This window comes from Halichoerus grypus, chromosome 3 (genome assembly GCF_964656455.1).
Source record: "Halichoerus grypus chromosome 3, mHalGry1.hap1.1, whole genome shotgun sequence".
In the NCBI taxonomy this organism is placed as follows: Eukaryota; Metazoa; Chordata; class Mammalia; order Carnivora; family Phocidae; genus Halichoerus; species Halichoerus grypus.
This window is the reverse complement of record NC_135714.1, coordinates 92,979,851-93,005,895: the sequence shown is the minus strand read 5'-3', so window position 1 is coordinate 93,005,895 and position 26,045 is coordinate 92,979,851. Positions and strand designations below refer to the sequence as shown.

General features: G+C 35.1%; 1 protein-coding gene across 20 annotated transcripts in view; it reads left to right on the top strand.

Moving 5' to 3' along the window:
• Positions 1 to 26,045, top strand: part of CAMK2D (calcium/calmodulin dependent protein kinase II delta) — a 320,446-nt gene that overhangs the window by 260,327 nt on the left and 34,074 nt on the right. For 3 of the 20 annotated variants that reach the window (XM_078069154.1, XM_078069152.1, XM_078069160.1), the window contains exons 9-17: positions 1,220 to 1,314; positions 3,789 to 3,911; positions 4,740 to 4,823; positions 5,297 to 5,339; positions 8,713 to 8,750; positions 10,110 to 10,142; positions 13,277 to 13,336; positions 15,316 to 15,357; positions 17,731 to 17,779. In XM_078069154.1, the coding sequence (XP_077925280.1) occupies positions 1,220 to 1,314; positions 3,789 to 3,911; positions 4,740 to 4,823; positions 5,297 to 5,339; positions 8,713 to 8,750; positions 10,110 to 10,142; positions 13,277 to 13,336; positions 15,316 to 15,357; positions 17,731 to 17,779 (567 nt within the window). The remainder of the gene's footprint in view (positions 1 to 1,219; positions 1,315 to 3,788; positions 3,912 to 4,739; positions 4,824 to 5,296; positions 5,340 to 8,712; positions 8,751 to 10,109; positions 10,143 to 13,276; positions 13,337 to 15,315; positions 15,358 to 17,730; positions 17,780 to 26,045) is intronic. The other 17 variants (XM_078069156.1, XM_078069155.1, XM_078069158.1 and 14 more) reach the window with 9 other exon arrangements.

Genomic DNA, 26,045 nt, shown 5'->3' with positions numbered 1-26,045 from the left:
CGGCTCAGGTCATGATCCCAGGGTCCTGGGATCGAGTCCCACATCGGGCTCCCTGCTCCGCGGGAAGCCTGCTTCTCCCTCTCCCACTCGCCCTGCTTGTGTTCCTGCTCTCGCTATGTCTCTCTTTGTCAAATAAATAAATAAAATCTTTAAAAAATAATAATAATTACTTTAAATGTACATGGACTAAATTCTCCAATCAAAAGACATAGAGTGGCTGTATGGATTAAAAAAAAAAGCAAAAATAAATTTACACTGCCTATAAGAGACTCACTTCAGCTGTAAGGACACATAGACTTAAAATGAAGGGATGGGAAAAGATCTTTCATGCAAATGGAAACCTAAAGAAAGCGGGAGTAACTATACTTATATCAGACAAAACAGGCTTTAAAACGAAGGCTGAAATAAGAGACAAAAATGAGCATTACATAATGATAAAGAGGTCAATCCAACAAGAAGATATAACATTTGTAAATATTTATGTACCCGATATAGGAGCATCTAAATATATAAAACAAATATTAACAGACTTAAAAGAAGAAATAGATAGCAATACAATAATAGTAGGGGATTTTAATACCCTACTTACATCAGTGGATAGATCATCCAGACAGAAAATCAATAAGGAAATATTGATCTTAAACATGTTAGACCAGATGAACTTAACAGATGTATACAGAATATTCCATCCAAAGGCAACAGAATACACATTCTTCTTGAGTGCACATGTAACCTTTTCCAGGAAAGATCATATGTTAGGCCACAAAACAAGTCTTAATCAGGGACACCAAAGAATATGCCATCCCAATGACAGATGAGTTTCATCTTTAGGTATTGACCTGCTATACCTCTTTAGAATTCTTTGGTCCTAAAGTTAACAAGGAAATACTGTCCTTGAACAACCCATTAAACATAACAGATATATATGTAATACCCCATCCAAAAGCAACTGAATACACATTCTTTTCAAGTGCACATAGAATTCTTTGGTTTATGTTTCGAACTGCCACATATTATCAGAGTTCTTGAGCATAAGAACAGGAGAATTCACCCTCCACCGAATGCTTCAGAGTAGATCAGGGAATGTCTTTCTGAAGTTTTCCAAATACCCAGTGTCCTCTTTGAATGGGTGTGGCTTAGTGTCATTGTGGATCTGCCACATTTAACTTACTGTTGCCTGAATGATTAAACATTATGTTAATATGCTCATTCTGTCCAGGTGTCATTCTCTATATCCTCCTGGTGGGATATCCACCCTTCTGGGATGAAGATCAACACAGACTCTATCAGCAGATCAAGGCTGGAGCTTATGATGTATGTAATAAATGTTCATATAACTGTAGATGAGTGTTTGTTTTTTGTTTTTTGACCAAGAACCAAATTTTTTCATTACAATTTTAACTAATTTTCAACAATTTCTCTTACTATTTTTCTCTCTCCTAGGGAAAGGGAGATAAAAAGTAAGGAATGCAGCATATGTATTCTGTTTATATTTCCTTTTAGTGCACTATCTCCTAGGATTGAAAGAAATACAGTTGGAAGTCTCTAAGGAAGGACCTTGCTTGTAAGAATTTGGGAATCTTAGTACATTTTAAAACTTAGAAAAATGAAAAGATTTTTGCTTTAGAAATAATTACTGCTTGTTCAGTTGAATAATATTCCCAAATGTTCATCACATAATTTAAAAAATGTATCAATAATACTTTGCACTGATCCATGTATCAAATAGAACATTGTTCCATTATGTTAGCTTGACTTTTTTTGTCCTTTTTACATAATGGGCTTCTGTGCAAGCTTTCATTTGAAGAATGGGTTTCACAATTTAAAAATTTTTGAAAATCACAATTCCAATACATTTAATTTACAATTAGAATATTTGAAAGTATGAGTATGAATTAAGTTCTAAATCTAAAAAGTGAGGCCTATCTATTTTCTCTTTTTGGCTTAACTTTGTTCATTGATATAATTTTCTCTCCTTTGACAAATATATCTGTAAATATGATTTACCACCACCTCTGGGTACACCTCACATAGCCAGCCCTCTGGAAATTAGAGTTCAAGGTCTGATGATGCTTTCCTTTTTTTTTTTTTTAATTTAATTTTATTATGTTATGTTAGTCTCCATACAGTGCATCATTAGTTTTTGATGTAGTGTTCCACGATTCATTGTTTGCGTATAACACCCAGTGCTCCATGCAGTGGGGTAACTAAGAAATAGGCAATATTGGGTCCACCTGCTGCGCCCAAGTTAAAAGCTCAATGTGGAAGTGAAAGGAATTTAAAAAGTCTATATTTTATTTTATCAGGTCTCATGAACTCAGCATGGCATTTCTGTTAAAATGTTCTACTATGGATGTGTGTATCACAAGAATTTAAAATGTATATTCTTTTAATTTTGAAGCATTCCATTTTAGTCAGACTAATAATTGGACCAAATTATGATTTACGGGGCCACAGCTAGCACATTCATCGTCTTTACAGACTACAGGGAGGCACCCCCCTGGGGAGATATAGCTCTGCAAATGCACTGTTTGATGAATGTGAAGGAGTGACTTTGTTAAAATTTTTAAAAATGAGAAAAAGGTCCACCTTTATTCAGGCTGAACCAGCTCCCAATTTGCTGTCGGAAGATCTGTACATCATGAAGGAACAGCCTTGAATATTTCTTCAGTAGCTCCTAATCATTAGCAAGTTTTTACAGCTGCCCAAAATAACTTTTGGAATTAAAATGACAGTTGTTAAACTGGCAGAATTTGAAGTTAAAGAGTCACTGTCATTTTTCTCATATTTCATTTTGCCAATGGGTCGCAAAATACCCATTTTATAACTACTGAAAGTGAACTAAAGTCCAGGACACAGTGACAGTAGCATTTGTTCCAAGATTGTCTATAAAAATTCATGAATTGAGAAAAGGACCTGATATTCTGTCTGTTGTTTAGAAACTGATGGGATGTAAATGTTTCCAAACCTATCAAGGATAGTATTTCTACCAATAAATTATATAGAAATGAGGTTGCATTTTTATCAACAAAAGAAACTTAGAATAAATGGTTTTATTATACAGGTATTAGTGCACAAATGGCTTACTAAGAGAAGTTGTGAATATTGGTTCCTTTCAAGAACTTTGCTTTGATGAAATTTGTAATTAAGTAGATTAACTTTTCTGAGGTGTTAAAATGAAGTCCTGCGAAGGCTCTTGTAGGCTGAGATTTCTTCTCAGTACTATATGACAAATAGCCACAAGTAGTAAGTCAGTTTTGACGCAGGTAATGGAAGCTGTGTTATGATCTCTACTATTACTGCTCATGAGTTGTGAAAGTACGTAATACCTCATTGTTTTTCTGTAATACCTCCTTTTGAATCTTGGTGTAATAGCATGATGACATCAATAAATGTGACAGACTGTCAGCTTTATTGATGTTTGCAAATAATTATGAGAAATATTGCATAAAATTTTATTTTCAAACCAAAATAAGGATGCTTTGAGGGGACTAGAAGTTTATTTTTCTAAATTTTAAAATGTATGTACTAGGTATAATATGCAATTTAGAATATGTGTTTATCCCTTATTGGTTACTTTTCTTTAATATATAGAAAGAGAGGGAGATATATACATCTACATTGATTTATCTATCAATTTATCTATTTGTAGATACAATTTAACTTCTACAAAAAGTAAATTTATGAAGAAATTCACCACTTAAGAAAATGATTAGTTTACTTGGCTCTTCCCTGTTTGACTGAGTGTATCTGTTTTTTAAACTCTTTATAAATTTGTGTTTTTGAAGTTCCCATCACCAGAGTGGGACACAGTGACTCCTGAAGCCAAAGACCTAATCAATAAAATGCTTACTATCAATCCTGCCAAGCGTATCACAGCCTCAGAGGCACTGAAACACCCATGGATCTGTGTAAGTGACAGTTCTCTAAAGACCTTAGGAGCAAAATTAAAAATAAATTCTTCTTTAAAATATTTTTCATGGATTTAAAATAATTTTTGCAGAAAAAGATGAAACTAAAAATGAATGCATTTTTAACTCAAGGTATTTAAGAAAATAAATTTGTAATGCTGATAATTGCTGTTTGGGGTAACAAAATCTGATTTACATAGATTGATAAATATTGCCTACAATAATACAAGGAATGAGTATTTCCCCTACCAGTTACTGATAATACTCATGAACAGAGGTCAAGAAAGTGACACCAAGATTAACTATATCCCAGTAGAGAATATTAGACAAAGTTCAATTATTTATCATTAGGCAGCTTTAGGGAAAAAAATAAGGTTTAGAAGCTTGTAGTGAAGTTATACTAGCAAGAAAGAATGGCCATAGTAGCCTGAATATATTTTAGATGTGCTAAGAAAAACTGAAATTTGGGGGGAATGTAGAGATTTCAGTACATTTCTAGGATTAAGTATCAAATGTTAGGGCAGTAAATATGGTGCTAAGTAAATGAAAGACAGTCCGATAGAAATATAATTAAAGACATTGAAATACAGATAATTTGGGGAATTATTGATACTCATTTCTATACTTTCTATAGATAAATGTTGCACCTTCATTACAAATAGTCTTGGCAAAACTAGCCGTCCGTTATTAGGGAACTTTTTTTGCAGGTGAATACTCACAGGTTCATCATATGGGTTCAGGCACCATTAATGCAGATTTGATGAAGTTGAGATACTGTAATGCTTAGTATGTTTTAAATATCCTAAGTTTCTTTTCTTCCTCTTCCAGCAACGTTCTACTGTTGCTTCCATGATGCACCGACAGGAAACTGTAGACTGCTTAAAGAAATTTAATGCTAGAAGAAAACTAAAGGTAAGAAATTTTACATTTTTGTGGGGAGGTAGACTTGGCAGAGTGAGAAATGAGATTCTATATGAGAAAATAACTCCTCAGCAAAGGCTTTTAAATGTGCAGACCTCAGTAGTCTTATTACTCTTCTTCTGGGTCTTCAGAAAATGGAATAGTGCACTGGAATTAAGTCTACAGTGAAGAGCTAGGATCTCTGTGGCAGTGTGTGCTGTGGTTCCTCCCTTCAGAGGAAAACAACTGTGCAACTTGACCATTGGAATCTGGCCACACACATGAGGGCAGCCCCAGCATTACATGAGACATAAGCCTGCTGCTCTCAGGAAACAACCAAACAAACAAAAAAACAAAAGCAGACAAATAAAAATCCCCTGACTGAAAGTAAGGCTAGGAGAAGATTTGTTATCAAAGACTGTTTATTTGTCAGGTCAAAGATTTGCATGAGCAACATTAATTTCATATTCTTATTTTTCTGACAGGGTGCCATCTTGACAACTATGCTGGCTACGAGGAACTTTTCAGGTACATGTGTTAAGAATTCTGTCCCTTATTCACTGCTTTCCTCTTTAGTAGTCATCTTGGAATTAAAGAGAAACCTAGTAATTAGAAAAACACTGTTGTTTAGGGATAGCAAATATATCGCATGGAGTGCCTGTCATTAGGAATCCTCCTGGGTACTGTCTCCACAGAGACATTGGGCACATGACTGCACTCTTCACGAGAGCACTCCAGCAGCCCCTCCCCTGGTCAGTGCCGTGCAGCCTTTGAAACCCACCTGTCATCCTTGCTGGGGGTACACACAAGTTGTGGAAATATGTACTCCCTCTTCTTGAAGCTCAGCATTTCGAACCTAGAATTAGTTCATTGATATTTCATCAACTAAGAATTATGAATAAGATTTTTTTGTTTGTGTCATTCTCATAGGGAATCCAAATAAGCAAGATTTTTAAAAGAAGACCATTATTGGGGAACCCAGTTCTCTTAGGCCCAAGTTCTTTCAAAAGTACAGTTGTATCTTGGCACACTATAGGAATGGTTGCATATTTCAAAGGTATCTAAACTCAAGAATTTACAGAGAACCCTACCTCACAGTAATAACACAGGATAATAAATGTTCCTCAAAATGATTCCATGATAAAAATAATTTTTTTAAATAAAGGAAGCTAAGCCATTTCTTTATTATAGGATGACTTTCTAAAATGGAATTAATATATATTATGTCCAGAAATTACTTGAATTTTGGAACCCTCTTCTTCAATAATCACAAAGGACCAGGTTTCCAAAAATGAAATTTTGGTAAATTCTAATTAGTCTTATGTATGGGGAGGAACTGAAGCAGCAAGAAAGCTGCATTTGGTAAAGTGGCTATTGAGACTTGGAAGGATTATCAAATGATTTGCCAAAAATACTACCACTTTACTTTGCTTACTGTTTATATAAGAGAGATCTGAGACATCAAATTATCCAGCTATTCTTCAGTTATTTCTCCCTGTACATACTTAACTCCTGGGTATTATAGTGCTATCAGGTGATGATGATCCATAACCTTATCAAATGTTCTTCAACCTTCTCAACTAATTTTTAGTTACTTTTTATGACTATGTTAAATGGTCAGCTTTTGCCCCCCATTATATTTAGTTATACATAATGTGAAACCATAGGAAGCTTTCCAAAGGCTTCCACTGACCTGTTAAACAGCAACAAAGAATACAATGAGTAATGCTACAAATTGAGGGACTGTGTTAGTCAAATGTATGTATTTTGTCCAATTTGTTTGGTGTAATAAAACATCGTTACTGCCTTTGTCAAGTTACCTGTTTTATGAACAGTTGATTAATATAGTTGACATTTATATGGGTGAGTTCAATATCATCTCATTAAATATTAACTAATATATACTATATTCAAATAAATATTTCACTGTGGCCCAAAAATTAGTGAATCAATAAAAGATACGATGATCAATATATATTGTTAAAGATAAACTAACTTGAAAAAATCTCCAATATTAAGACTGGGTATTTTGCTAGTCTTAAATACACTCTTAGGCATAAATTGGGCCTTTTTAAATATATAACACTCATGTATAGAAGCTTTTTGTGTACATCACATTTTCCTTTTCATCATTGTGTAAACTAAAAACTCATGACTAATGTGTGAATTTTATATTGTTTCTGATGTCTAACATGAAAGGCAAACTTTTTTTTTTTAATCCATCACTTCAAAACCAACTGAATAACATTGGACCCAGTTACAACATCTTGTACTTGATATTGCATTTTAGTTTTGAGTATTTTATTCGTTCTGTTTCATTAGCAAACATGCTCTTTAAAGTAATTTGTCCATAAGTATATGGTTATAAAGTTGTTTTTATTTTTTTTTTCTTTTCTCCCTTTATGTGGAATGTATTTCTTGTGAGGTAAGGTGAATAGTAACCAAAAGGGACATTTCTGCATCTCCCAGGCCAAATCCCTGCTTACCCTGAATCATTGTCTTCTCTTTGCTTGCTATTGCAATTTCAACTATTCTGAGTTTGCTTTCTAACCTATTAACTGCCACAGGATTTATTTAATATTGCTTTTTAACTCTAGGCAAATACTATAGCTAAGGCAACTATTCTTACAATGTCAATTAATAATAAATTAATAGCTTTGTTGCTAAGGACTAAATAAAATTAACATTTTTGTATCTTAAATTTAAAATTATACCAAAGTGATATCAAAATAATATCCCAAATCAAATGGATGTCAGGAAATTACATGTTCATGCAGTTCTATTATAGCTAGGTATTTCCATTTCAGATGCCAAAGTCTACTCTGATATACTTAAGTAAATATATATATATATATATATAACTTATATATATTATATATATATATAAAACATTGAATGGAAACATATGTATATACTTTGTCCTGCATATTCATATATGTTCTACACTTGGTGTACTGATTGTCATTAGCAGTTATATAATCTGTTAACTGTGTATGAATGTACCCATTCACTAAGTATATTTTTTGAAAGGATGACTTCACCTTCTAATATACTCAAGAAGCTCAGTAACAGAAAGAATGCTAAAAGCTGTCCTTGGAGAAATTGAAGTTTCATATGAGACCATATAATTCAACGGTTCTTTGATTAGTTGAAGATTTTGTTTTGTTTTATATCTCACCTCAAATTTTATGATTTTTAATTTTTTGATGTAAAAGGCTTTTGTTTATGAAAGCTTTGTATTCTGATTTTGAAGTATAAAAGAATACATCATGCCTTTTTTTAAAGGTCCTATGCTAATTGTTTAAAAAATTTGCTCTTGGCCAATAATATGCCCTTTCATTTTAAATACAGTTAATACTATTTTTTGTAAAGATGAAAGCTCTGATTTCAAATATATATATATATATTTTAAAAGGATGTTACTTAGCCAGAGCAAATTTTCACAAATAAATTTCAAACCTTCAGAAAGAGGGGCTTAAGTGGCAGAACTGACATGGTCACCATACTTGTGGTATGAATGAACATGTAATACAATCTGTCAGCTGATGTCTGAAGACTGAAAGCAACTTTCTGGATTACAAAAGCATAGTCCAGTTAAAGTTCCAGTATCCTTTTCACAACCAACAGTGAAATAAAGTCCAATAACATAACTGGCAAAGTGTTCAATTTATGCAATGAACTGAATAAGAATTTAGTGCTAAATTTGATGTGGCAAAACCAAGAAAAGTGATACTGTATTTCTATGTCCTGTAAGCTCGCGCTCATCAGTGTGATCTTGATAATTTGGCATATGTTGGCCATAACTCAGTAAAGGTGATAGAAGGAAACAATAACCTGATTTGTCGCCTGGCATCGGTTTCTGTGGATAACTCACTGAAATGATTTTACTCTCATTTTGCAGCAGCCAAGAGTTTGTTGAAGAAACCAGATGGAGTAAAGGTAAGTTAAAAAGGTGCTCCTAAAATCACTTCTGACTTTCAGATGCTGGATCATTTTTAAATGTTAAATGTAATTTGTGAGTTTTCACAGCTTGTATTTTTTATAGTTCCTCTAAAGGAGACGGGTTGAAGTATAAAATAATTAATATGTAAAGATGACTGATATGTATGTCAAGAAAAAGTATATTTTTCTGTTTCATTATATACTAAATAATCTGAGAAAATAATACTTTTATATGAAGTTGTTGTAGAAAATGTGTAAATCCTCTCTGCTTTACTACACTCCCAAACTATCATAGTGACCTGAAAATCAATGGAAACCAAATGCTTTGCAACTAGTTATGCTAGGTTCTGGAAGTCTGCTGAAATGTATAACCTGAAAAAAAAAATCAAATCATAGGGTCTGGAAAATTAAATGTCAAATAATTAAATTTCTCTGCTTGGGCAGTTTTTATAAAGGTATTAATTGTTCCTGTGCTTCTTTCATAAGGATTAAGACATACTCAAGGTGAATATTCTGAAAAATTATAGGAAAATTTTCCAAAAAAGATAACAGGATATTTTGGCTTTCTTGGATTTCTAAACAAAGTAATAGAACTTATTTTCTATTGATTTTATTTTGTTTCATGGGAATTTATCTTTGATTGAATGTAACCTTATATTTGTATTATGTGTGTTATCTTTCTGGAGTATTACCTAAGTATTTTGTTTCTTTAATCCTTTTCTTTCTTTTCCAATGGCAGATGCATACATTCCTCATGAACACTTCAACATTCTTGGGAATTAGTTAATATTCTAACATTTGAACTTGACCCAAAGTCAGGTGGTCAGTTTGTTTTGAAAATATAACATAGAAAATCATTTATCACTTCTTATGTTCATGACCAATCATTTCTTCACCTCCTATTTATGTGTGATTTGGGAATTTCCAGAGCTGTGGTTACCATGCACTTGTGATTCCCATTAGGATGGCATTTGCCTTTTACCAATTGCTTTCCTCAACCTGTAATGTTCTCTTCCTTCTGCTTAATTTATTCAGTTTCAGTTTCATTAATGACAGTTGATGTTGCCTTTTTCCCAATGTTACATTGGTGGAAATGTGATGTTTTAAATTTTCCAAATGTTTCACTCTGTGTTTTTCTGTACCTCTCAGTGATGTAGAGGTCACAATTCCTATAGAGATATTTATTTTTACTACTATCCTTATATAGAAAGAAACATTTCCAGAACTTTTTTTCTTCTAGACGACTTATAGCTTCTCTTTAAAGAGAAATTTATTCTGTGCTCCATGCTTTGATACTTTAAAAATTCAACCGGTCATATTTTTTTCTTTTCCTTTCTCTTTGACTGGTCAATTCAGAAAAGGAAGTCCAGTTCGAGTGTTCAGATGATGGTGAGGATCTCTATCTGCCAGATTTCTCCTCCTGTGAAAATTCACACTTAGGAATAAAAACAGTCTTATTTACCTAAGTTAGTGTAAGTGGAGAAAGTGTAGGACCATTACATGTCAGTGTCAATTAACTATCAAAACACAGTACCCACATTCACATAATACTGTTTATCTTTGAAATTGGATTTTTAAAATATGCTTTATAACTTTATCCATACCTTTATCCATATGCTATTAAAGGATCTTTTATAAGGCCAGAGTCCAGTTTTCTCTTGAAACTGAAGAGATCATGACATAGTTAATGTCTGTTTAATGATAAGTGAAGGAATACTCTAGGATTATTTTTAAGTGATGATCATGATTAAAATAGATTATTTTTAGTTCAGATACACTATAATGTATCTACCATGAAGTTTATAAATAGTGTGAAAGTGAGCATACAATGGACCTATCCTAGTTAAGCACCTTATAGAGGAAACATTTATTAACCTCAAAACTGAATAAACTTAACACCTGAGAAATAAAAATATCTTCCCCATGCCTCATAACAATAATTCAGTGAATCACTTAAATATCTGGTTTGATTTAGTTTTGTTAAGAAAAAAAGCTTCCATAACATAAATTAACTACATTTCATAAACAAAAGTGCCAGAGTTCTTATATGTTTAAAAGACAGCTTATAGTTTAACTCCTACTTAATATTTGACTCTTTAATAAAAAAGAAGTCCTCCTAGTCTTTTACTTAAAAATTCTGCTATTATTTTTCAACTAATTAATATTGCAAGTACCTTCAAAAGACTTCCCATAGTAATAAAAGATCATTAAGCTTATCTATGTTAACTTAAAAAGTTTGTAACTGTACATTTAAACACAACTAATAGTGGTGGTTGAGTCTCATATTCATTTAACTCCTATTTGCCATGCCTGACAATAAAGCATGGCTAATCTAGGCAGAATGGCCCTCAATCGGAAGACCTGGTGGTGTATGTATGCGTGTACCTATGTGTGAACGTGTGTAGGGGTTTGTGTTGTATGTGTGTGCACACATTTGTGCAGAGAAGTACGTGTACATAGGTGTGCATGTGTGACATTTTCACTGAAAGAAATCAGTTCTTCACAACCATTCTAGAAAATAATCAAGTCTCTTCTCTCAAAACAGAAGTAAAAGTATCTCAGTATATTCCTCTTTTACTTTTGTATCCGCTGATATAAACTGAATATAGCATATTAAATATATGTGGTGCTTTCATTATAAGTACCTCTGATCATATGATAAGAAGTCAGCTGTGTTTTGCCACGCACTCTTCCTGATAGGAAATTATTTGTGTGTGCATCCCTCCTCTTTCATCATGTATTTCATACTAACAGAAGTACTAAATTTTGATCCCTTTTTAATAGATTCCATTACCTCTTATCTCTTTCTGGCTGTTGCACAAATTTGATGTTAAATTCTGTACACTTTTATTTAAAGAAAAATTTTAGACCATCTGCAAAATAGAGATTGATGGTTTAATATTTAAAGAGTTTTTTAGGGCGCCTGGGTGGCTCAGTTGGTTAAGCGACTGCCTTCGGCTCAGGTCATGATCCTGGAGTCCGGATCGAGTCCCACATCGGGCTCCCTGCTCGGCAGGGAGTCTGCTTCTCCCTCTGACCCTCCCCCTTCTCATGTGCTGTCTCTCTCAAATAAATAAATAAAATCTTTAAAAAAAATAAATAAAAATAAAAATAAAGAGTTTTTTAGTAAAGGGCACCAGAGTTTTCTCTTTTTCTGCATATCACAGAGCTTAGTGTTATATAGCTTAATTAAATAATACTGATACCAAACAATCACACAAATGTGAATGAATAGAAAAGCAAAATATTACATGCCTAAATTAATTTCTTTCATCTTCTATGTTCGTCCCAGTACTGGTTTCAATATGATCTTCAGGTATAAAATACAAAAGAAAAAAAAAAACCCTCCTAGAAAGTCCCAATAAAATTGGTGTAATTGCTTATAAACTCATTTGGTATTCATCTATTTTATGCAGTATATTTTTCTCTTTGAGACCCTTAAGAACATTTATGCTAAAATTATGAGATGTGTTCCTTTAGATAATAATATGTAAAGAAAATACCTAGATAATGTAGTACAAGAGAATGAATGTTAATTTATAGCTCCGTTTGGTAACCATAATGTAAGTTATCATGCATGAGTTTAAATGAATGTTGATTATTACTGTTTAGTTTTTGATTCTTTAGTGCCCAGACTCATTTGTGATTTCAAGTTGCCACTTGTCTACAAAGAATTTTCTCTATGGACCATTATAATACTTACTGACCCTCTGAATTGCTTTCACCACGTGGCTTCCATTGTGATATGATCTTTTTTTAAGGTCAACCCCAATATGTTAAAGCAAAGGAATGATATACCAAACACAATCTTCAACAGTAGCACTTTGAAAGAAAAACAAAGTAGTAACACTTTGACAGGAAACACAGTGTTTTCCTCTCAAACAATTGTGAAAAAAGTCTTTTTACATTCAGAATATAGTAAAGAATTCAGTTTGCCCATTTATAATTGGACATGTGTTTTTTAAAGGAGGCCCAGACTTATCATTTAAAAAATATATTATAAAGCCTGCATTTCATCAGAAGATCTAAGTTTTGAAGATCTGAGTTTTGACCTACTAAGCAAAGTGACGATGGCTTCCCAGAGAAAGACGGTCTATGTGTGACTTCAGGATCAAGAATAAAATGGAAAAAAAAAAAAAAAGGAATGTATTCATAACAGAAAACAATTGGAAGCCGGGAACAGAATCCAACTTGAGGAGTATGAAAATGTTTGTATTTATTTCATACTCTGAAACTTGATTTGAGCTCCACTGAAGCAGTTCTTTGTTGGCTAGTGTGGCACAGCCAAAGCGGCCAAGGCTGTTTCGTCATCTCCCGTCACAGACACAGTTCTAGCCTGTGTGTGACCACCGGAGACTAGAATTGAGTATCATTCCTGTCAGACATCACGGTGTCTTTCACGTTCATCCTCAGTGGATCTTTATTTTCATGTCTATATCTCCACATAGACATGCTGCAGTGTAGAGACATTGGCTACCAAGGGGTTTAAGGCATCTCTGTTTCTATTTTCTGCATACCTACAGATAAACAACAAAGCCAACGTGGTAACCAGCCCCAAAGAAAATATTCCTACCCCGGCGCTGGTATACCTGGACTCTTTGTAACCCTTCTTAAGTTCTTTATTGTTTTTTGTTGTTTCTCTCATTTGCTTTCACTATATAGATACATATATAAGTATTTTATTTTGTTGGGTTTTGTTTTGCTTTCAAAGATATAAGAAAAGTTCGTTTCTTTTTTCTTTTTGTTAAGGTAGTTGCCAAGCAGTGTGTTTCTAACATGAGATGATCTCATTTCATTATTGAACATTATTCTGATAGTTGTGGTCTCTGTAGTTGAAATTGTTGCATGCTGCTTTAGAAATACAGTAGAATGCGCTTTGGTTGCTCTTAGCTCTTCTTCTGATGGTAGCTCTAGATTATGCAAACAATGGTTTCCTCCTTTCTTGATGGAAATATTGACATCAAGGAGAGCTAAGGGGATGATTGCTAGACAACAGTAAATGTAGACCTTATTCAGAGTTCCCGTTTCTTCTTATTAAAAGACAGCAGGGCTTTGTAAGACCTCACTTGAGATAAAGAGGCATTGGGTAATTTTGAGCTTTTTGTTTGTTGTGTTTTAAATGATCACTGTTTCACTTTAATCCAAAGAATGAAATCTATAGCATAGAGCCTTGAATTATCAGTGGAAGCCAGTTTTGCCCATTTTAATCAAATTCACACTATTTACAACTAAATCATTTTAAGACTTTGAGATAGTGTTATGTTAAAAGTCAAGATTTGAATACTGGCATTCAGTACTCTGAGTTCCGTAATGATTTGCTCAAACTATTACAGATTTTGATATAGGTTTTCTGAAATATTTCTGATTTTTTACTGTCCTCTGTACTGTTATTTTAAATGAATAAAAAACTACTAAGGGAAATTATTTCATTTGGGTTAACCAGAAGGTTCAATTTAAAAACATTTAAAGGAAAAAGGACATATCAAGATAGCAAGTTATCTATGAGTAAAAAACAATGTCAATCACACCTCTAGCCAGGGAAAGGAAGAAGGGAAGCAGTAAATGTGTTCTCTGTTACAGCATAAACTGGTGAAGAGGAGATCCTAGAGGACAGAGTGCTTATAGTGGGAGAAAACTTTCAGTGGGCTGCAGTAACTCGGTTACCAAGACATCATGCAATGAAAGTGCCAAGCATGCCAATGGACACTGAATCTTTTTTAACATCAGTCATTTGAGTGTTATTTTCATTTGGGAATATTTCTTCAATTCTCTGGTAGAAAGCAGGAAGGAATAATAATATTTTCTTCATGGAAAAGCATGACTTTACAAGCAAATCTGTATATGTAGTCCATAAAGCTGCAATTTATTTTTAGGTATGAATTAACATAGCATTTAGTAGATTATAGTGATTATATGATTAGTTCTAGAATCCTTTAAATGAACCTTTTCAGTATTCCGTAGAATTGCTTATGGACTTTTGAAATACATTCTTTAGGATAGCCTTTTTTTTTTTTTTTTTTTTTAAGCAAGGCACAATGTTCTAGATTTTTCAGAGTATTTATCTGTGTGTTAACTATACACTACTAACTATAGTGATGACACCATAATCCATTCTCAAAGATACACCGGAAAAAAAATCCTCACAAAGGATTCAAGATCATTTTAAAGAGTTCTAATCTCTAGGGTCCTTGGTCCGTTTTCTATAGGACACACGTTAACAGCCTACTCACTAAAGAAGAAAAGGAAGTTCTGTTACAGAACTTTGTGAAACAGTGAGTGCCTCTTTAGGTCTCCAAACTTCAAAGCCTTGTCTGTTTACTGATCACGAATAAGGTCTTTTGCATGCTGCTGCTGGGTACTGAGGTATCCTATCTCATGGGCTCATCAGGGAGATCTTTCATCAGTGATCTTGTCAGCTGCTACCTCTGACAGTGGTTAACATCGCTTAAGCTCTGGCCACTATTTAGTTTTGTCAGCTGGCTCACTCTGCTCTGTCCCTCACACTAGTAAGAATGTACTTACCAATGCGAACTGTTTCTTTCTCTATTTTGTTCTCACTCAGGAGCCCCAAACTACTGTAATCCACAACCCTGATGGAAACAAGGTATTCAGAAAGAATCAACATCATCTTGCTTTAACAAGATTACACATTGCATCAAATATCCAAAGCAAAATTAATTCATTATCTAAACATGGGAAAGAAAATTCTTACCCTTTTTCTACCACACTTTTTTTGGGGGGGACCTAATTTATCTAGAATTGTACACATATTTCTTTCAAAACAAAAATGAATGACATCTTGAAAGAGAAATGAATGACCAATAAAAGTCGGGTTAAGCAAAGTCTTTATGTCAAGATGACTGTGTATCTTAAGCAATTCCATCTGGTCCTTTTTTTTTTTTCTTCTCCATGTCTGTCTGTGCATTGTACTTTAGTTATATTCTGCATGAAATTTTAGAATTTCTTGCTATATCATTTCACTGTCTTTAAAAAAATCAATGAGTTCATAGGTGCTTAAATTTAATGTTGCTTTTGAGTTTTATTTATTCTGTTGTCATAGTGCTTTTTCTGTTAATTCCCTGTTGTTGGTGGTGTTTTTGTTGTTTGGCATGAAATTGAGGATAATCAGGGAGTTTCAATTCTTATGAAATGTTTGTTTTTGTTGAATTATATGCATTTCAGTAACAGATATTTAACCACTTAGGCTGAAAGAAGACTGTAATGTTTTCTGTCTGTTGTAGATTGTTTGTGTAGCATGTTAACTAAATAATAGTACTTGTATACATGTCTATAGGATGAAAGGAGACATTTTCTGAACGTATTCCATGTTTCCAATTTACTAATTTTCATATTTTATTGTATCTCTAAGGGAAGGAAAAAATATTTCATCAGATTTTTCTCAAATATCAAATATAGTCATGGGTCTAATTTCTCCTTACTCTTATCAACAATGTTTACATCTTAGAAAACACATTTTCTCTGGTTTAACATTTAGTTGATCAGTATTAAAATCATTAAAATAAGAAAATCAAGTATTCTTTAATATGAGATGTATTTTATGGTCATGACACTTAAAATATTTTAAGTTCCTAAAAGACTTGTAGTACTCAGGAGCATCATATAGGAGAACAATTGTTTTTTAATATCGTTAGCAAATGAAAGACCAAGCATAACAGCTGGAGTGGATACTTCAATAGTTCTAGCTATATCATTTGTAAGAGTTGCTGCATGACATTTCTTGCTTACATGAATTAGTTTACTTTTACAGTGCATGGGTTTACCTTCATCTTGAGTTTAAATTTGAACACTAGGTCACGTTAAGAAACGCATGAAGACTCTCTGCTTTGGTTTTGTGTGTATGGAGAGACTCTGGATACACATTTAATTAGTCTGTCCCTTTGGCTTAAATATCACATATGATATTTATATAAGTTGATTGCTTTTTTGATTTTTGAACCTCTACAAGGACACTGATTGGTATTTGCGTCATTTTCCAAAATCTGTTTTTCATCACTGAGCACATAGCTCTGGATTGGAAGTTTGTTTCCAATTTCTTTCAGCTCTAGCCTTTCATCATTACAAGTAGAAAATTGTGTTTTTCTTATGAATACTACTAAAGTTCTTTGCTAGAAAATATTTTGTTAGCACATTATTAGTGGAAAAATTTATCAAATCATTTTAAGAAACTGTATCTTAATACTGGTAGTTACAGTGTCCTTTTAAGTGTGCTTATTAATCTTCAACTTCATTTGTAGTTTTACAAAGAAATAGCTTTGTCTTTCCATTATGGGAGCAGGTTTCTTATCAATAACAGCCAGTTTCTAATTAAGAAATGGATGAAAAATCTAATTGTCCTTGAAAGTAAATTATTCATATAATTCCACTGCACTGATCACAAACATGGAAATTCTTGCTAAAAGCAATTTCAGCATCTTCAGCTTAGTACCCCTAGCTTCCTCATCAAATGATGCAATGAAATGCTTTCTGTCTCTACACAGGAATAAGACGAATAGGCTGTGAATTCAGTGCCTAATATAGTGCCTTATACAAAGAAGGGGTTACTTACTGATTAGTTAATTGGGAAGAGAAATTGTTCTATTTAAGGGTCAAATTCATTAGGCTAATATATTCAATTTATGATAAATATATAGAAAAAACACACCTTATGGGGCACTGTAACCAAATACAGCCACACAGAGCTCTTAAAATAAGTTGCATACTTTGGCTGCTTCTACAAATAACCTAGATTTATCATGCTTCAGAGTAGGCCACCAGAGTACTCCTTTTTGAAATGTTTGCAGCGTTTCGCATTTTATTTCTGTTAAAACCACATAATGTATTTGTCCATCTGCATGTCAATATATGTACACAGCTTGCTGATGAATTTTGCATGACATATATATCACTTGCCAATTTTAAGAAGAAAAAAAGTGAAGTTTTCCATTGTTTGCAACTTAACACGTTTTCTTCTCAACAGGAGTCAACTGAGAGTTCAAATACAACAATTGAGGATGAAGATGTGAAAGGTATGATCAAATCAGAAATGGAAAATCCTGATTAGAGTTCCATATAAATCAGAAAAATAATTGTTTCAAATAACTAACAAGTTTGGGAAGTAGGCCTATTCTAAAAATCAAAAATAATTTTCTTTTTATATGTACACTATTATTTTGATTATATGTATTGATTTTGTCAATTTTTTCACATTATATTCTTTTCTCTGTTTTGAAATAGAGACAAATGTAGGATATACAAGCACATTGTGATTTTAAACTAGTAATGACAGTCTGGGGACATAATATCAAATTGTAAATGTTCAGTCAGAAGGTAATATAAAATGTGTATCTATGTCTAGAAAACAGCTTATGTTCAAGAATAGAGTATGAAAAGGACTATTTTTTAAAACCTTTAATGGTCTCAGTGAGTTTCAACATTTGGCAGCCTTTTTATCCTAGGTTTTTGTGCCCTTTCCTAATATATTCTTGACCTCCATTCACTTGAGTTGCCCAGGTTCTTTTAGAAATATAAATGAGTCATTGCCAACATTTCTATGGACATCTCACTGCCTCTGCACATACATACTAAACATACTTTGACTTCTTTTTGGTCTCATGGCTGTTTTAGAAGTATTAATTTTGCTTCAGTTTCTTTCACAGTTTTGTGTTCTCATTTTTGTAATTCGGCTATGTAACTACAATTTCTACTGGCCACTTGTCTAAAATCCATTCCACAAAAGAATGGTAACAATAGGATGTTTTAAAAGTATTAAAGACGTATTAAAAGAAAATAAGCATAAAACAAATTCAGAGAAATGATTTGTCAGATAATTAAACATTATTTGGAAAGATTATATACCTAATAGTATCAACATGGGCTTTCATTTTGTAGGTGGCATTAGTAAGACACAGTTTTGGAAAACTGTATTCATGTTATAGAATAAAGAACCTGGAAACTCTCAGGTCAAGGAGACAGATAAGCAATTTAGGAAATAAAAATGCCAGTTACCAGTCACCTATGCTGACTTTTCCCTCTTTGGTTGAATAGAACAGCTGACTCTATTATATTAAAGTGTGCTCTCTATTTATATTTTAGTGCACTGACCTAACTCTGCTAGAGGTAGTCAGTCATTTTTTTTTTCTCTTACAGTGGAAAGGTGGATAGCTGTGTCAAGGATTTTATTTAGTAGGTCTATTCATCTCGCTCTTGCCCCTGAGCTAAAATTTGAACGGAAGTAATTTTATGAATCATTGATGCCAGCCGCATTAAAGAGATTTTTTTAAACCAAATAAGCAGATATGTCATTTAGCTTTGTCAGTGATTCAGAAAGCATCATCTTTGAAAGTATTTTGGATTCATTAGCTCTTTCAGCCAAGCAAAATGTTTATATTCTTCTCTTGAGCAAGAATCGGGGGAAATAAACCTGTGCATTATCCACTAGAAAGACTGAATCTTTAAACAGCTGAATAGTATTAGAATAGCAGCACCTCAGCATGTGCAGTTCATCCTAATAAACATATTCCTTGGTGATCACAAGCAGGGTTTTAATAAGTGGTCTTTCTCACCTGAATTTGACTCTACTAAGTTTTGGTTTAGGATGATCGCTATTAATGTATGTAAATATCAACATATAAACAGAATCCCTGTCAGTCCTACCTTATACTTTATAATATTTTTTGATGAAATAAAATTATATCAGCACCTCTCAGAACATAGTTCTCTCCAAATCACAACAATGATATTGGCTTCATTTTGCCTCTGGGATTTCACAAATCGAGATAGTTATTTGTCTTTATGGTTACGTGCTGAGACTACACACACCAAATGTTAGAGAAATTAATTAAAATATTGAGATGGAAAGAAATGTCTAGTTGATTACTGACCCCAGACTGTTTTGGTTTATTTCTTTGAATGCAATGAATAAGTTATTGAAGTTTCTGCTTAATTTTCCTTGTGTGGGTATGGCCGCAGAGTCACAGATATAACACATTAGGCATCATTCTCTGTAAGACCCACACAGCTTTTTGGTGGCTGACCTTTTTTAATATTGAATGATGTCAGAAACCTGTCAGACTAGAAGACACTTTAAAAAATCACCCAGGTCATCATTCTGACTCCCAAGACAGGTGGTATATAAAACTGTCATAAATATTTTTAATGTATTTATTATGTTGGTGATATGCTTATATGGGAATCTCTTCATTAATCAGGACACAGTCCTTCAGAAAGACCCTAATTGATTTCTGCATTTGTATGACTGTGCTCTTTTCTCTTTACCTCGGAGTTTGCTATAGCTCCAGGTAGCTTGGTAGAGAATGTTTATTGACCAGCTGTGTTAGAAGCCAAATTTACCTTTATATCTAAGCTGTACGAACTCAAAAAGACCATCAGTTATATAACCTGACCAAAGCCACACCCTCTCTACAAAGCCACATCCTACCTACAAAATTTACTGTCTTTCTTCCACATACACTTTCCAACCCTTTCCCTTCTGTATACAACTTTGTTATCAGGGTGAAACACCAGACTTCTGAACATATTCTTAAAGGCATATTCCCCTAGCATGCTCCTGCATGCAGTCACATGCTCCATCCATTCCTGCTGGCTGTCCCACCTAACACCAACACCTAGACTTACATTGTTTCATGGTGGCATATGATCCCTGGAATACCATAGTACATCCTTCCATGCCAGTGCAGTGCACATTCTGTCTGATCCCCAAGGACCAACCTCGCAGTGACAGTTCTACACCCTCTCTGCTATAAAGAAACATGAGCAGGGGGAGGATATTTTTTTTTTTTAAAGATTTTATTTATTTTTCAACAGAGAGAGACAGTGAGAGAGGGAACACAAGCAGGGGGAGTGGAAGAGGGAGAAGCAGGCCTCCTGCTGAGCAGGGAGCCCGATGCGGGACTCGATCCCAGGACCCTGGGATCATGACCTGAGCCGAAGGCAGACGCTTAACGACTGAGCCACCCAGGTGTCCCCAGGGGGAGGATATTAACACATCATGGTGACCTAGACAAAGGAAGAAATGAAAACCAACAGCAGAATACCCTTTGTTGGCCTTTTCAAGGGGAAAAAAGTTGGGCCAACTGCTCTTAAGGAGGAAGAAAGTATTAGTCATAGTAGATGAGTAGTCCTTCACATTCAGGGAACCTAGAGCACCTAGAGAGCCAGAATTTGGAGAAGACCCATTTTCTTTGAGCTCTCCTTGTTAGTTTTCATTCAGAATGGCCTTTGGTTTTTGTAAAGCTGCAATCTATGTGTTATTCTTGAACTGTATGTAGGCTACCTCAGTTTTTTCATTCAGCAGATATTTATTGAATGCCTACTGTTTGTCTGAGCTCCACATCTTCTCTTGGTGACTAGTCTTATTCAAGAACTTTCAACAACTCAAGAGTCAAGACGTACTTCTGTACATTTTACATGAAGTTTTTATGCTATAATTTAGGCTGTTTCTCTCATCTAATTCAACAAATGTCAAGAAAATTGACTTTAAAAAGTGAGACCCAACATAAATTCATTTTATTTCTAAAAGTCCTTTCATTTTTCATTTTTTAAAAAAAACTTCAGCATTTAGTTATAACCACAACATTTCCCTTCCCAAGCCCACAGTCATCCTAAGGGATTGTTTTACAATTTTTCTTTTTAAAAAGCTTCTTAAGTTCACTGTTTTCTCTTTCCAAGGCAACATGGACTTCCTAGTGTGGACCTTTTGAGCCATTCCCTAATTTTGTCCTGTATTTAAAAACCAAATATTATCTCTAACTCTATGTCTATAAACTCAGCAGGATACTCCATGTAATGGAAAGATGGTAATGGCTTAAAAATAAATGGGCATAGCTATTACCAAAGAAGCACTGTACGGTAAAAACAGCTATATGCACCCAAAAAGAAAAAAGTTTTCCTATTAGAATTCACTGGTATTTTCAAAATATGGATTTTTAGGTCTAAAATTATTGAAATAGTCATTCCATTTTGAATACATTTCTAGTAAAACAAATACTTGTAGATGGCAACACTAACAGTGCAGCACTCTATAAACATGGGTGTCCTTAAAGCCAATGATATGTAGCAATGGTCCTCTCAGCACTGTATACATTTGAAGACTGTCCTTTGGTTTGTGGCTGTAACCACAGTTTGCACGGCCTGTTGCTGTATGCCACAATGTCTCTCCACCTCATAACCTGCCAATACCATTGCTCAGAATCAGCTACTTCTTCCTGATGAGTATGCATCGGTTTGGTCCATCTGCTGCTCTTTCCTAGAGTTCCAGAGTTGTGCAACACCTGTCGAAGTTGGACTCCTCTGTGCCCTTATGTTATCTCTGTCACTCATCCTGCTTCTAGCATCTCATTGCATACAGCTCACCATTGAGTAGCTGCTTGGATCTCTTGCTGCATCTCATCTTTCTTACAGGTCTAGACCAGTGGAGCTCTGTACAACAAGCAGAAATGTATTGCTATGAGCATGGGGACTTCATTCTGGTTTATCCTCTTTTTCCTTTTGCTGACAAATAGATGATGATAATGAAGTTGCATAGAATATTTGCAAAAGGCCCAATTAAGGGCAAGGATTGACACCCTTATCATTTGAATTGGGCCTGGTATTTGATGACATCTGGATATAAAGGTCTTGGCTCATCTACAGAATCACTTGGTTAATGAGCTTTTTGTATATGTCTTTGTGAATCTGTACATTAGTGGACCGTGTGATGACTAAATACTCAGATTCAACTATTCTTAAATTCTATTTCCAATGAAAACTGTCATTGCTGGGTAGAATTCCCTGACGCAGATGACCACATGAAACCAATCTTCTTCAGATCCCTCTGTGGTTTGTAAATCAGCATTTGTCCTGCATGCCTTTCTCTCTTCAAGAGAATCTGCAAATTAAGAAACTTCTGGTTATTTTATTTAAAAACCTTTGATAATTATGTCATTCCATTAGGTTAAAAGTGTCTTAAAAGACCTGTAGTGCAGTGCATAATGACTTCTTTCAGATTTCTAATCCAAATTTGATTTTTAAAAACATTTATGTAGAAAAATTCATGTCTGCATGTGTATATCTGCCTATTGATCTTTTAACTTTTAAATCAGGATCAATAACTTACAGAACTGATGCAGAATTTATTCTGCTCTACCACCAATATAAAATAACTTCATTTCTCTTTATTTTTCTTTTTTACATTCCTTTATTTTACATCCATACTCACTCAGGTTTTTCCATTTACTCTTTGCCTCCTACTAGGTTTGTATCTTAAATTTGTCAGTGATCGCCCCAGGCTTCTTTAACCATGCTGACAAAATGTGGGGTCAAAACTGCTGCCAACTCGCGCTTAAAACAAAGTCCTAAATCAAAATGAACAAAACCAACTAACAAAAACATTTAGCTACTCATTTTTTATCATTAAGAAAATACAGGCTCAATGAATGCTAATTTAATTGGAGATTTAATACTAGCTGTTTATTACAGTTATGAAAGAAAGCACCAGAAAAATGCAAGCAGGAGCAGTAAAAAGGAGTAACACTCTGGGGGGTTTGACTAGAACTTAAAAGGGAGGTAGGAAAAGATGGGTTTTTTATATCCAGTGTACTGCTGTTGTATGATTTGTTCACGTGTGTGACATTTTGACTAGTATAGCAAAAGTCTAAAATAAATTTTTAAAAAGTCAAAAAACAGAAAACAGCCTCATTCTATATTGTTAAATTTTCTCAAAGTTTCTATAAATGGGGAGGGGGAAAGATGGCAGAGGAGTAGGGGACCCTTTTTCAACTGGTACCCGGAATTGAGCTGGATATCTACCGGACCACTCTGAGCACCCACGAAACCAGCCTGAGATGTAAGAAGATCTGGATCTCTACGAACAGAATATCACACACAGTTGGTTTTGAGGTACGAAGCGGAGAGCCGTGATTCTGCAGGCAGATATCGGAGGATAACGGCAGCGGGAGGCTGCCTGGCCATGGGGATCCTACACCGCCGGTGAGCAACAGCCTCGTGCGCTACAGACGGGCACAGACTTGCAGACCAGTAGTGGTGGGGAAGGGACTTTAGGGCAGCCCCCGGGGTGGAAACCCGGAGCGGCAGGGTCGCGCCTGCAAACTGCAGCCCCCGGGACGGAAACCCGGAGCGGCGGAGTCGTGCACACGCGAACTGGGAGCGGCTGGTGGTTTTAGAAGCACAAAGGGCAGAGACTTGCCCGGACCTGGAGGCAGGACTGGGAGCGCTGCGAAGGTGCGCACAACCCAGGACGCTGTAATTTGTAGGAGCACAGACAGAAACGGAGATGGTGTGGCCTGGAGAGCTCACTGAAGAACAGACTGCGGTCTCTCTGCTCTGAGGCAGAGGGTTGGAAACGGTCTCTTCTGCTCTGACTCGCAGAAGAGACGCAGAAAGCCACCAGGGAAAGGCGCCAGAGAACAAAAGCCCCAAAAACTGATTCCCACTGAGCCCATCCCCCACCACAGGGGCACAAGGCAACTCTGCCCAAACAGGGTTGCTTGAGTAATAGCGCAGCAGACACCTCCCGCAGAAGACAGGCTGGGAAAACAAGAGGCCAGCAACCCTAAGGTCCCAAGAAAACAGGTTCATCTTGCTTGGGTTCTGGTCAATAATTTGGACTCTATACATTCCCTCAAACACCCATCAACAGAATGACTAGGAGGAGGAGCCCCCAAAACAGAAAAGACTCAGAGATTATGACTTATGCTGCAGATTTACAAATGGATGCAGATATAACCAAGATGTTGGAGATGGAATTCAGGCTAGCAATTGTGAAGACAATGGCTAGAATAGAGAAATCAATTAGTGGCAACATAGAGTCTCTAAGGGCAGAAATAAAAGGTGAATTGGCAGAACTTAAAAATGCTATCAATGAGATCCAATCCAATCTAGATAACCTAACAGCTAGGGTAACTGAGGCAGAAGAGAGAATAAGCGACCTGGAAGACAATATAATAGATAAAAAGGGAAAAGAGGAGGCCAGGGAAAAACAACTCAGAATCCATGAAAATAGAATCAGAGAAATAAGTGACACCATGAAGCGTTCCAATGTCAGAATAATTGGAATCGCGGAGGGAGTGGAGAGAGAGAGAGGACTAGAAGATGTATTTGAGCAAATCATAGCTGAGAACTTCCCTAATCTGGGGAATGAAACAAACATTCAAGTCCTAGAGGCAGAGAGGACCCCTCCTAAAGTCAAGAAAAACAGGCCAACACCCCGGCATGTAATAGTAAAACTTGCAAATCTTAGAACCAAGGAAACCATCTTAAGGGCAGTTAGAGGGAAGAGATTCCTTACGTACAGAGGGAGGAACATCAGAATAACGTCAGACCTATCCACAGAGACCTGGCAAGCCAGAAAGGCCTGGCAAGACATATTCAGGGTACTAAATGAGAAGAACATGCAGCCAAGAATACTTTATCCGGCAAGGCTTTCATTTAGGATGGATGGAGAGATGCAGAGCTTCCACGACTGGCAGAAGCTGAAAGAATATGTGACCACTAAGCCGGCCCTGCAAGAAATATTAAGGGGGGTTCTATAAAAGGAGAAAGATCCCAAGAGTGATATACAACAGAAATTTACAGGGACAATCTATAAAAACAATGTCTTCACAGGCAACATGATGACAATTAATTCATATCTTTCAATAATCACTCTCAAAGTGAATGGCCTAAACGCTCCCATAAAACGGCACAGGGTTGCAGATTGGATAAAAAGACAGGACCCATCCATATGCTGTCTATAAGAGACTCATTTTGAACCTAAAGATACATCCAGACTGAAAGTGAAGGGATGGAGATCCATCTTCCATGCCAGCGGACCTCAAAAGAAAGCTGGGGTAGCAATTCTTATATCAGACAAATTAGATTTTAAACTAAAGTCTGTAATAAGAGACACGAAGGACACTATATCATTCTTAAAGGGTCTATCCAACAAGAAGATCTAACAATTGTAAATATCTATGCCCCCAACATGGGAGCAGCCATCTATATAAGCCAACTGTTAACCAAAATAAAGAGTCATATTGATAACAATACATTAATTGTAGGAGACCTCAATACTCCATTCTCAGCAATGGACAGATCATCTAAGCAGAAAATCAACAAGGAAACAAGAGCTTTGAATGATACATTGGACCAGATGGACTTCATAGATATTTACAGAACATTCCACCCTAAAACAACAGAATACTCATTCTCCTCGAGCGCACATAGAACTTTCTCCAGCATAGACCATATACTGGGTCACAAATCAGGTCTCAACCAATACCAAAAGATTGAGATTAT